Genomic DNA, 13482 nt, shown 5'->3' with positions numbered 1-13482 from the left:
CATGACACAATGCCGAGAGTCAGCTTGGGGATCATATACAGTTATTGTTACATTATTTTTTGACTTTTTGATTTTTTTTTTTTATTTGATTATTTTGTTACAGACACTTTATTGAACGAATATAAATGAATGCAAATAACTTTCTTTTTTCCTAACAGTGCACGTACGGATTGTTATGTTCACCATCTGCTGTCTAATAGGCTGGGTTTTGGGCCAGTTACTTGCCCACGTTTCAGTTAATATATCAATAACACCGGCAGCTATACACAGCGAACAAATGGACGCAATCAAGCGCAATGCAAGTAAGACGAGTCCTTTACATACCATTCTGCCTTTAAACCGATGCTGTATCTCACTGGGTTTCGACATAAATACCTTCTCTTTCTCATTTAGTTCCACCTCCCAAAAGACAGAAGTGCAATCGCTGGTCCCCGTGTCCCAGTAGGAACTTTGCTTTTCAACTATCAAGTGGTGGAGGACCCCAGAAATATCCGAAATTCTGTTTCGAGGACGAAATGTTAGTATCACAGTTACGTGGAGGTAAAGTGAACACTTGACGCGAATCCCGTTTTGTCGCATGAGTATCGCCTGTAAGAAAGGGCTATATTGGTCTGCACATTTGTGGTTTGCGTACTTTGGTCTGGTGAGATTGCACCTTTGCATATGTTGGAACTATTCCAGTCTTTTCTGACAATAAAATTGACAGAGAGCAGAACAGTGAATGCTCAAACTACAGTCTCCATGATGTACGTCATAAAAGCTGTATATGAAGGTATTTGAAGTGCAAAAATGTCACACAAAATTTACCAGTGAACACGCAACCATTCATTCCTCTGCATGTGGAAACTGTGTGGCTGATCTATTATAATTGTTTTTGTTATTAATATTACTACTACAGATGAATTTAACTATTATAACAGTGAGAAATAAATGATTGTTACAAAGCACTGGATATTGTGCTATATGATGATTTTCAATGAAATATGCTGTTTCTGTGTCTATTTTTCTCTGCAGTATTTTGGAGGAACTGAATGCAGGAAAAGGGATTAACATTGCAGCAGTTAATGGTAAGAATATTTCTGATTGTTTGTTTTTTTTTTTTAACCAACATGTTAGTTGCTTATTTCAAAGACATATTTTGCTTGTGTTTCCCTAGCGAAATGAATATTAACGGCGGCTTTGTGTTTTTCCCTCTCAGCATCATCAGGGAAGGTGATTGATACCGCACACTTTGAAATGTGGAAAGGAGGTACAGTACGGTTATTAAATGACAAGATACATATCGATGAAAATAAATGGACTGCCTGTGTATTGCTTCTGTTTCTGCTCAGTAAATGAGGCACAGTCATTATGCATTTAAGCGAATGGAAATTGAATGGAATGGAAATGTCCCCAAATCTGCTAATTGCCTCACTGTAAACACAGCATTTTGTTCTATGATCTATGCTCATTTGAAACTGATGAAAACAGTTACCATGACATGACATAATATTATGTGCCGAAATCATCACTGATACAGTAGGTTTCTGTTATCTAGGCCCAGATTATAGTAATGTACTTTGCTCTTAACTTAGGGCAGTGACTAAAAGTGCTTCTTTTTTCCATAATTACATGATATGATTAAAGTGCACTCAATAAGGTTGATTGGAAGTGTTTTGTTAGAATAAAAAAATGTTGGATTTGCCTAAATCCATATTTAAGATGGAATCCAGGCCTGGTCTTTTAAGTGTATCAAAGACAACAGGTGGCACCAGATTGAAGCTACAGTCTTGCATACTATAGCCCCTGCAAGTTAAAAACCAGTTGGCTTATTGTTGATTTAGCTTTCAGTGGTGTGTCAAGTCCAAAGTGTTCAGTTTAACTCTCATTATTAAAAGTACTCTCATGCTGACACCAATTCAAAGCAGGGTCACAACCTCACCTTATCAGGAGCTATGGCGTTCCTCTCTGCATCATAGGCCTCTGTTCATTTTCAGCTATCTACGTTTAATCAAATAGGAGCCTGTTCCTGTTCAAATAATTGACTAGGCAACTCCCCTTTTCTTGTGTACCCCATAGCACATAGCCTTTTGGATCCTTAGTTAAGCATTGAGATTCTTTAATTCCATCCTGTGCCACCAGCACCAACCTAGCAGTAAGTCAAAGGCATGATAAAGTACATTCAATCCATCATGCCTTTTCCAGATAGGGAGCATGACAGGACGGACAGTGGGTCATCCAGAAACAGCTTGGCCTGACACTGCTCCCAGAGGACCTGTATTCCAGAGCTGCCAAAAAGGAAGCTCACAGAGCAGAGAAGAGATGTAGAATGCTGTTTGGTGCAGTGTCAGACACCCACTTTTTCTGAAACATGCTGTCCATACAGCAGACTCTTTAGGGTTCTCTTGGTGCAATACGGTCACCCCCTCGTAGCACCTCACACGAGGAACACCTCTTCCTGAGGTCCTCGCAGGCTCTGTGGCATTGTGTCGGACAGGCTAGATCAGTCGCGATAGACCAGCCTTCATGGGCAGTGGGGTAGTTGATGTCAGGTGTTGAGTCGCTGTCCTAATAAAAGTACCCAGCTGGTCAGCCTTTTTGGTGCTGCAAGGGTATGGCGTGGATGATGCTCCTGAGATTATGTCCTACCTTAGTTAATTGAGAAGCTGTCCAACGTAACATGTGCAGCACACCAAGAATCAGCAGGTGCTTAATACACTCAAGACTATAGTCCTAGCATCTAGCCTGGCTTATAGTAAATTTCCAGGCCATAACTGGAAGATTCAGTGTGAGGCTTAGTCTCTTCTGTAGTCAGGGTAGAGGTATGGGAGAGGCTCTGTGTGACTCAGGAATAATCTAGCAACGGTTGTAGCTCTTGGCATTGACCACATTAGAGAAGTTCCATGCAAGAGTGGCTGCTTTTGACATTAGTCTAGCAAGATGGTGAATACTTCTGAGGGAACTCTCTTCTCCTTTGGTACAAGTAGCATACAGCATGGTTTCTGCTTTCCTCTGTCTCAGTGCTTCCATTGGTATCAGTGTACATATTATGTTTAGCTGCTCTGCATTGTAGAAATCTGCACTTGCCATACTATTTTACTCCACCCTATAAATCTGTGACCATAACCTTTCAGCATGTTATTTTGTACAAGCATGATGCAATACTGTGATAGATTTTTTTTTTCATCTGGGTAGTCAAACGGAGCAACTCCTGTACATACATTTACTTATGGAAAGTACATACGGAAAGCGTATTTTCTATTTATTGTTTCACTGTGTACCCCACACAAAAGTCAGCATACAAAGCTGCCAAGTGGCTTTATTGTCACTTGGAGTCCTTGGATGCCCTACACTTTTCAGTCAGGGTGCAGGCTGCAATTCTTTCAATCTTTTTCACCTCTCTATCACAAATGGGTGGTGATCATAGCCTCTGTTTTGCACCAGTGGTGACAAACTGACGGGGGTCCAAAAAGAGGGGTGACTATCACATGCCATCTTTGATGTGAAACCAGAGTAAAGCTTTTGGTAGGTAGAGAACTGTATAAAAAGTGATTTTGGCTTTGTATCATCCTCTGGACAATCTTGGCAGTCTCATGGCTATATTTTATCACTCTCTGTGATGTCATAGGTACCCAACAGCATGCACTCATCAGGGGCATTGGGAGTTCTTATATGCTCCCCAATGTCTGGATGCACTCATCTGTTGAGCATGGGTATTCTTGACCATCCAGCAAAAATACAAAACTTCCTCCAAAGGTTGCTATATACAGCTGTTAGTTACATGCAATATATTGCCATTTTATGACTCGATATTACAAAGTCTTTGTGAGAGAGGCTTGTTGGTACCAGTAGTAAATGCTGTTATCTCCTCAGTCTTTTGGCTCTCTTCTTCCTGTTGGCTTGCCCCACTAACTGAGCCCTGCTATTCCAGGAAAGTGTAAATCATTTTAGCTTGTGATGAACTTATCAGGAAAACATGGCTCTTTAAGTTTACTCAATAGGTGATTTTCACTTGCCTATCATGGGAAACTTACATGTGCTGTTGAAATTTACAGATAACTCAGGGGCCATGGTGAAGTTTATTCAGCAAATTCCAAACAGATCCTTTGTGCTGATGACGACATTTGATGAAGGAAGCACCAAGTAAGTAGGCCGCCTTTAAAATGCCTCTTAAACAGCTGTCTTCCTGGAATACTATGTGTTCACTACCCTAATTCCTGGTCTTTTCCTCACAAAGGCTCAAGCCTGAGGCCAAGAAGGAAATAGAGAATCTTGGCAGTACTCTTATCAATAAAATTGCTTTCCGTGCCAGTTGGGTCTTCTTGGGAGCAAAGGGGTTTACACTCCCAGATGTCTTAAATAAGGAGAAGGTAGGGTGTTTTTGTCTATTTTTCATTTCATATAGGTTCTCTTCTTTCCATGATTGTTTTTAATTCTTTGATCTATTGCAGCCTTGTAATTTAACTTCTGTTACCTTCATAGATGATGATTAAAAATAGTGTAGGGATTTATTACACATAAGTCATGGATGAAATCTTTGATTTTAATGAGCCCAAGATTACTCATTTTAATCTGATGCATTGTCTTAAATTATAACATTTCAACTACAATTCAACTGAGATTGAACAAAGTCCCTTTCATCTGAATCTATTCAGAATTTTATACTTTGAGGTTAAGTGTGCATCTTTCTCATTTCCCTGTATTTTCATGTAACCAGAGTTATTTTTCCATGCTGTTGTTTTCAGATCTATTTATCGGACAAAAAAACTAACAAATATCGGGGCTGGCCAACAGAGGTACAAATAGATGGATGTGTTCCACAGCAGTAGAACCATGTGATTCCATATAACTGTAAAGTATCATTGATTTTGTACCTGTACGATATACCTATGTACTGCTTAAGTATTTAAATTGGATGAAACTGGTCGTAAAAACTCATAATAACTTTTTTCCTGTCAGTTATTCAGGTGCATATAACCCTGGGCAAAATTTAATTAAAGTTCCAAAGTATATATTCTAATGTAAAAGTGTAAAGCATATTAACATGTACCATAAACTTGCCAAGCAGGTGAACAATGATAAAACTGTGATGGCAATGGTTTGCTTGAAAAACATTGTCTTTGCTGTTTGCTCATGTATTGTTTGTGAAATGCCTGGTGTATCAATAAAGTACTGCATGTTAATAAAAACATGAAATCTGTGTATTTTCAACAAACAGTTTCATCTCATTTTTTTATACTCAGGGTCTACACAGCAATAAGCATAATTAATTATGTGTTGATACACAGTCACAGAGACAGTCTAATAACAAAATTTAATTTTTTGACAATCCATATTTACATAACAGTCCATTCAAATAAATATATGTAATATAATAAATGATGTGTGATTTCATGATACAATAATAATCTCCACATTTAGGAAATATTCATAATGTTACAGCATGTTTTTAACAAAAAAAAATATTCATTATTGTTTCTGTCATGTATGTACATTTATACATATATATTGTGGCATTCCTTAAAAAAATATCAAAATAACAAAATGTCTCATATTCATATATGATGACATGACATGTCAAGAATCATATGTATCAATTATTGTCACTGTTACACATGCACATTTGTGCATATATTTTACAATAAATGTATCTCAATGTATTCTGTAATATATGCAGTTATTTGGATGATATTTCTAATGTATGCATATTTTGACAAAATTATTGCATAGGGAATATGACACTGATTTGTTCAGGAGGTTAAAAGGTAACAGAATGTAAGGAGAGACAAAATGAAGTTACAGTTATCAGTTTAGTTTTATACATGTCACTTAATGAAGTTACAGTTATCAGTTTTGTTTTATACATGTCACTTTTGAACATTGACAGTATGCATACAGTAAAAACTGAAAATTCGGATATTATTCCTCTGAGTTAAAAAAAAAAAGATGTAGGAAACACATGCATCTCTGGTACAAATGAATTTAAAAATAGGCAGACCAACATGTATTGGTTTCTTCATCAGCAGTTTATGGCAATCCCATCCCATTTTTTCCTCAGGGATATTTCTGTAATGACATTAGACATTTAAGACAAGTGCATTTTCTGAAAATTCTGTGAGATACAACATCTTAATACAAACAGATGACAATTTGTATATTTGCAGGCAAGAAATGGCTGCTTGGGTCGAATGGTTTCCCTTACCTGCATTTGTTCATAGATCCAGCTCAGGAAGAAGGTCACATTCCCATATACACCTGGCTTGTTCTTAAGGGCACAACCGTAACCCCAGCTTGTGTCCCCAACCAGCCACCATACAGAGTTATTCTCTGTCACCAGAGGTCCCCCGCTGTCACCCTGCGAGACACAGCAATGCCACATTTACAGAAGAGAAAAACTGTCCCAGATAAAAAGGCTAATAGAACAGATTTTTTTTTTAATCTGTCTAAAGGGCTACATTACCCTGTAAGCAATACATATGAACCATACAGTCCATTGATTATGATTAGGGAATAGAGTAAGGATATAGAGTAAAGAATAGAGTAACAAAGTAAAGGTGAAGGAAGACATTATTCCATTCATGTAAAATCTGTGTTTTTATATAATAACACACGAAAACAACAACGGAGTCCAAAGGAGGAAAAGACTCCCTGGGTGATAAAAAAGCATTTCTTTACAAACATTTTGGTAATATTGATATTTAGTTAAAATGGGAAAAGATTATACCACAAGCTAAAGTATCGGCAAATTTTCCAATGGCAGTGTTTGCCCTGCAAAATGAGGCCATTGTTGTCATTCGTGTTAAGTTATATACAGCCAGGCTCCATACATTGAGTAAATGGCATATTCTCTTGGATGGTATTCTTAGGTACTGTATACAAAGGGGTTGGTTCTGTGAGTGGAAAATTTGTCAAAACGTGAAATGCAATATCAGGTGGATCATACAAAGTGACATACTGTAAATGGTGTTACACAATTGCAACACTCAAACTGTAATATTGTCACAGCACACATTGGCACATTTAAATTAGATCTACAATACACCTTTCTCACGCTCATTGTTTTATTATTTGCACACAGTTTTCATAGATAATAGAGCATAAAAGAAGCTGAAAACAAAATGGTGTGCTTCACATTACCTGACAAGAGTCCACTCCACCTTGTAGTTTGCCAGCACAGATCATGGTATCAGTGATTTCTCCATTATATACTGCACGGCTGTTGCATGTAGCTCGATCTATCACTGAGACCTGAGCCTCCCTCAGAACTACTGACCCATGTCCTGAAATACAGGCAACCAAATCTCAAAATATTATCAATGCCAGTGGGGTTACCTGATTTTTCTTGTTATTCTTATGCTTTCTTATCCACTGTCAGTGTTGATAAGATGGTGCAACAACATTCACATATACTCCACATGAACATCTGCAAAATTATTCAATTATGCTGTGATTCAAGAAAATTATGAGAGTTCTCAGTGGTGAACAGAGTACATAATTAACACTTAAAAAGATTCTCTTGGAAAAAGTAACTTAAAATATAAATTAAAATAAAATATCACGTGTGGAGTGCAACTGCAATTTTGGCAAATCCTATGCATTGTCTTTGAAAGAGGTATATGTAGTCATGCATATGTTTTGGGTGATATAATCCAAAGTAAAACAATTGTATTCATTACTTGGATTATCATAATTTTTAGCTATTTTTTAATTTCAAACATCTTAGAATGCACTGCATGATAAATTCTCTCTGGTTATGCGTGACATATCTAAATTTGCTGATATACTGTAGGATGCAATACTCATAACATCATGGTCAGAATTCCAGAGTCCAAAGCATTCTGTGTCATCTCTGGGCCATTACTGACAGAATCTCTAAATTTTGAGAATCTGTCTGATCTGCCATACAAGCTGGTTGTGAATGTGACAGAGTGCCGTCACTATGGTTGAGTATGCGCTCTGACTGCCATACCAACGAGCCTGGCTCGTTGGCGTCGCGGTCAAAGTCACATGTTTGGTACCCTGTAGACCTGGATTCAAGGCTGGGTGGGGTGACTGCTCTCGCACTTTGCTACAGAATGGAAATAGTCTGTAGTCCTTTCACCATATTCTATGTGTATATTCTTGGGGAACCATTAAGAAATGTTTAACTGCTGAGCCACAGATCATAAATAGCAGTGGCAGACAGCCACAGAGAAGACGGCAACATGACACAGTTCAAATGGGGCCTATATTGAGATCACTGAGGAAGCTGCTTACCATCACTCACAGTAGCTCCCCATCCTGAAATCCAGCATTGTAGAGGCGCATTAAAGTTGAGACCAGCATTAGGCAAGCACACTGGCTTCACCACATCTACAGCAGGTATGAGAAATATATACGGTGTATTACTTTTTGACATAACTTCAGGAAACTAAAAATGTGCATATTTGCTTCCACATATCATACAACTGTCTGAGATTTATGGGAAAACCTATTCGTAAAAATCTTCCAAAACTGTGTGGTAATCTACTCATACATACATGCCCAATGCCCATTAACAGAAAAGCCAAAGAAGAATAAAAGGAACTAACATAGAAAAGGTAGAATAGTGTAATATTCATTTGCAAAAAGATGAACGTTGTGTTGAAATGAATATCAGTTTCTGTCCTCAGCAGGGAGAATGTGCATAACATAGTGACACAACACAACTGCATTATCCGTGTAAACCAGTTAAAATGTATGAGCCAAAAAAAAGAACTCAAAGTGCTACCTGACATTGTAAGGGGCTTCATCAGTTTCATGAGAGCAATATCATAGTCATTGGTCTGGCTGTCATAGTTTTTGTGGGAGATGATAAGTTCAACTGAGTTGCCTGGGTTATAATCCATGTCAATCTGGCTGAGATAGCCTGCAAACACAGTCCAGTCTCTTGGGTTGGGGTTCCTGTAATGCATGATGGGAATGAGACAGACGTTGTGGAATGAGAGTAATAAGAATAACTGAAAAAGCATGCTCGCCATGCCACTGGACTCACGCTGCTACACAATGAGCGGCTGTCAAAATCCAATAGGGGGTGATGATGGACCCACCGCACAGGTGCTGGTATCGAAACTGTAGGCTGACCTGCCAGGGCCAAGCCCCCCTGCTGGCCACCTGGCCGCCCACTATTCGCGAGCCCGTGCGGAGTGTTCTGGAGCCACAGTCTAGAGATGAGACACAAGCAAAGCTCACACATTCCAAAAGATACCTTATTTTGCCTTGTGCCTGAATTCTCAGATTCAACAGCTAAAACAATATTCCATATTATATTGTACTATGCTACTATGCTATTGTGTATACACTGTAATTATATATACAATCATAACACATTTCTGTAATTCTGACCCTCAGCTGAATGTCACTATTTGCTGACACAGTGCAACCAAGATAATGGCTTACCAATGCATCGTAGTGTGACCACCGCATTAGCTGAGCAGGAGTTACTGGAGGGAGGAGAACAGTTGCGCCATCAGAATCACACGGTACAGCGTGTTCTTGCTTAGATGGCAACACTGTAGTAAGTTCTGCCACAGTAACATTGGAGGAGCAGTGGGTTAAATACAATGTATGAGAAATCGATAAAAAAAAAGTTTTCGATCTCTGACCCACTTCCTGTAAATACTGTAGTTTTAAAACTAATGAGACCCTTAAACCCTGTCAGTGACGTCACTCTCTAAAAATTGCCTGGGCAGTGCCGCCTGTGTTTAATAGCTCACTAGGCACACTGTTAATGGTTTAGGAAAAAAAAATCTTACAAAGCACTTAGTTTGCTATTTTATTTTTTATACTGCCTCATGATTAAGTAAAGCTGAGCACCACGGCCACTCTCATTTGGAAATTTAATAATTTCATATATATTTCAAATAAATTGCAGTTCTTTAAATGAAATGGCAGGTTTTAAACAAATTATTTTTTGAAACACTCATGGTCAATGATTTCACAAGAGTTTCCCCGAACCCAGTTGTGCGAACCTGATGTCTGCACGCACACCTCCAGAATGGGTGTTTCGACTTTGTCCGGAGAAACGTACTTGAGATGGCTGAATAAGGGCCAATACAGTTGCCAAAAAACTTCTAATAATTCACAATAATGATACTGTATTGCGATACCCGCTTGCTGCCTGCAGTACTTTCCCATTGAAATGTATACTACATAATGAAGCTTGCCGCCTAGCTTCTAGTAGTTAACAAAGCATGGATATTAGAGGGCTGGGTAAAGAATATAATGTCTGCTACAATAATGTACAAACATCTTTGATACATAATAATGTACCAAAAAGGTGATGGACTTGAAAAACAAATAAGACCCCGGAAGGTTATGGTAGCTGGTGATAAAATACAGAATGTGAAATTTCAAACAAACACAAACAAACCATCACTCAGTGAATTTGGCACGAGTGTGTTCAGGTATAGCAAGAGAGATAAGTGGAAAATAGGCATTAATCTGCAGGGCATCTTTCTTACCTGCTGATGAAATTCTTATGCAAGGTTGCAGGGCTTGATGTAGGTGTTAGTTTCATGTATCCATCAGAGCTTCTTGAACCTGACTGTATTTGTCCCGATCTAACATAGGTTTTTCTGTGAAGAATACACAAGTAAAATTGTCTCTGAAACCTGTTCACTCAAACCATATATCCTTTCCTTGCCTTTATTTTTATTCGTTTATTTATTTCTTTTTTGACATTGACATTTGGCATTGTATAAGTGTAACAAGAAAGCAGGATTGTATTTTTAAAAGCAGTTAACTTTTCCAAACAGTGGACAGCTCACCTACTGTATCCGATCTGTGCACACATTTCCCTCCCATAGTTATTATCCCATCTGTCAGCACACACAGGCTTCCAAGACTGGCTTTCAGGCGAATACACCTGAAGTACAAAATCTGCACCATAGAGTCGAGCTGGAAAACAAAATGAAGAATGGTCTTTGATTCAGCTGTATCATATATGGCTCCTGGGCAGCAGTGAGGCACAATGTTTAAGAAGCAGGACTCATAACCAAAAGGTTGCCGGTTTGATTCCCTGCTGGGGCACTGCTGCTGTATGCTTTGGCAAGATACTTAACCGACAACTGCCACAGCATATTTCCAGCTGTATAAATGGATAGCATTGTAGAAAAAAAACTGTAACCAATGTAGGTTGCTCTCATTAAGAGCGTCTGCTAAATGTAATGTTAGCTATAGCAGCGCTCCACCACAAAGGATTTAAAACGGTAAACAAAATACTACACAAAGCACACTAACAACATGGTCAAGAGCGGGGCATCGGTACAAAATGCTTACAGCACTGAGCTTCATCCTGCCCCTCTGGACAGTCCTTCACTCCATTGCACCATTGAGAGGAGCTGATGCACTTGGTGTTGTTGCCACAGGTCACCCCAAAAGCACACTGGTAGGACACTGAGGGGGCAAATGTGGACAATGGTACAGTGTGTCACATATGCCCAAGGAGTTAAAGTGAAATGCCAGAGAGAGCCGAGGGGCTATTGCTTTGGAAAACAAAAGCCCTTAAGGGTACAATCTAAAACCATGGAAACTCCCCTTGCCCAGTACTTACAGAAATACCAAAGCAGAACCGCTATGGCACCGAGCAAAAATAACACAAGGATGATAGAGGCTGTGATGCACTTGCAGTAACTTTTTTTTGCCCCTGAAACACATGAAACAATAGTCAGTCACGTGAATTCAATTTCAAAACCTTCTACCTATGATCGTAAAAGTGTGATACCTGTATGGGCTTCATTTGGGCTAGGTGAGTTCTGTTCATGAAAAACAATGATAAAACGCTCTCCACAAACAAAAAAAGTTTTGGATTGTGAATGCAATGCTAGTATAAGATGCCAGTATGACAGTATGAACTGTCAGGAATTTCGATTGTCCAGAAAGTGACTCAGGTACTGTACCTTTGTGATTGTGGGCAGGGGGCAGGGGCCCAGCAATGGAGGTGAAATGAGTATTGATTGGTTGTGGGCTATATTGGGGTACACTGGAGGGCGGGTGCTGAAACACTCCTGGAGATGGAGTATAGGAGGGAGGCTGGTTTTCTCCTTGCTGAAAACCATAGTTGACATAGTAGGGACTAGACCTCTGTAAAATAAAAAAGAAACATACAGAGTTATAGGAACAATATCACCAACATACTGCATCCTCTAAATTAAAAGCATTTAAGAATGCCAAACAAAATGAATTGAATAGGCTTTTATCTCCACTGTAATTCATATTGATGTGACTGTTGACTGATCACTGAGCTGTTCATGGTATTCTCAACAGCAATCACTTCAGCTAATTTAACAAATGATCGTTTCCTCTGTGCATGCTATCGTTGGTAGTTAAAGCCTTCAGTATATTATTTTGAATTTCATTTCCATTTCATTTGGCTATCTGAGAGAACTTCAACAAGTAATTTGACATTCCATGACCATTTCCCTATTGTAAGCAAACCTAAACAAAGCTACGTCTTTCTAAATAGAAAGAAATTGCTTCTCTCGATTCATGTTGCCCTGTTCTATGAGTGAAAACAGTTAACATGACAAAGACAATAGACAACAATGGAAGGGACGTACCGCATTAGTTGTCATGATTTTTCTTGCAACCTTGATAGCAGAACTCCTTTCTCTGGAACTGGCGAGTCCGTTGGAAAAGAAAATTTTAAAAAGATTGGTCACAATCAGTGTAAATATCATAAAACAAGAGATTGTATCTAAGATATAGAGGTCTTGAATACAGTTCAAATACAGTCTGGAGTGAACTGGATCAGTTAAACATCTTCACTTTAAAAGTGTAGACAAAAAATACAGTTGTTGCCATACCCCAGTGAGCCTTGCCTGATAGTGTTGTAGCATAAAGGTAAATGACCTCTCTGAAAAAGCAGTTTTTCCCCCTTACACTCTAGGTAATTAACAACCAGTTACAACCGCGCACAGGCCACTCCTTTGCTTGGAGAGTGAACGAACAATTCACTTGTGTTTGCAAAGTGAGTAAGCGCAAAGGCTCTTTGTTATCTTTCTTTCTGTCACCTGTCGCTACATTTTTGCAATCATTCACAATCTTGATAAGTAGGTCTACATTTTTAAGAAAAAATGTTTAGAGGAGGACCTAAAGGTTCAACACATTTTAATAACCTGTTTTATGAAAAAACAGATGTGACTTTAAAGCATTTTTCTAAAGTTCCTTGATAACTTTGGGCTTTGTAAAAGTAAAAATGATTTAAAAGTGGACAATTACAATTTTCAGTGTCCCCACTTATTAGCGTCAACAATCCTCTTCAAATGCCAGGAAAGACAGTTGTCTTCAGAGATTTAGATCTTAGAGGTTAGCATGTCCACTCCTCTGGCATTGTCATTGATACATTTAAAGCAAAAGATAATCACTGGCTCAGTAAATGAGCAAACATCACGGTCCACCCCATGGGGTCATCAATATTTTACTCATACATAATTCGCCAGCTAGTCACTAGTCACCAGCTAGTTCCTACAAGATCACACACAA

General features: G+C 38.7%; 2 protein-coding genes across 2 annotated transcripts; one reads left to right on the top strand and one right to left on the bottom strand.

Annotated features, from left to right (window-relative positions):
- The first annotated feature begins 4050 nt into the window (after nt 1-4050).
- LOC118773944 (protein FAM3B-like) lies at nt 4051-4957 on the top strand. Its single transcript, XM_036522986.1, has 3 exons — nt 4051-4122; nt 4217-4349; nt 4725-4957. Exons 1-3 carry the CDS (start codon nt 4094-4096, stop codon nt 4806-4808), a joined length of 246 nt encoding a protein of 81 aa, XP_036378879.1. The 5' UTR covers nt 4051-4093; the 3' UTR covers nt 4809-4957.
- A 993-nt stretch (nt 4958-5950) lies between these two features.
- Nucleotides 5951-12869, bottom strand: tmprss2 (transmembrane serine protease 2). The gene is made up of 14 exons (XM_036524862.1): nt 12804-12869; nt 12558-12615; nt 11898-12081; nt 11552-11644; nt 11278-11394; nt 10767-10896; nt 10461-10574; nt 9397-9440; nt 8993-9161; nt 8729-8901; nt 8236-8331; nt 7117-7259; nt 6182-6334; nt 5951-6045 (listed from the first exon to the last, which is right to left on the bottom strand). Exons 2-14 carry the CDS (start codon nt 12570-12572, stop codon nt 6034-6036), a joined length of 1443 nt encoding a protein of 480 aa, XP_036380755.1. The 5' UTR covers nt 12573-12615; nt 12804-12869; the 3' UTR covers nt 5951-6033.
- Nucleotides 12870-13482: the final 613 nt, after the last annotated feature.

The sequence above is a fragment of the Megalops cyprinoides genome, chromosome 3 (assembly GCF_013368585.1).
Source record: "Megalops cyprinoides isolate fMegCyp1 chromosome 3, fMegCyp1.pri, whole genome shotgun sequence".
NCBI lineage: Eukaryota > Metazoa > Chordata > Actinopteri > Elopiformes > Megalopidae > Megalops > Megalops cyprinoides.
Note: the sequence above shows the minus strand (reverse complement) of the source record. Positions and strands in the feature narration are given on the sequence as shown.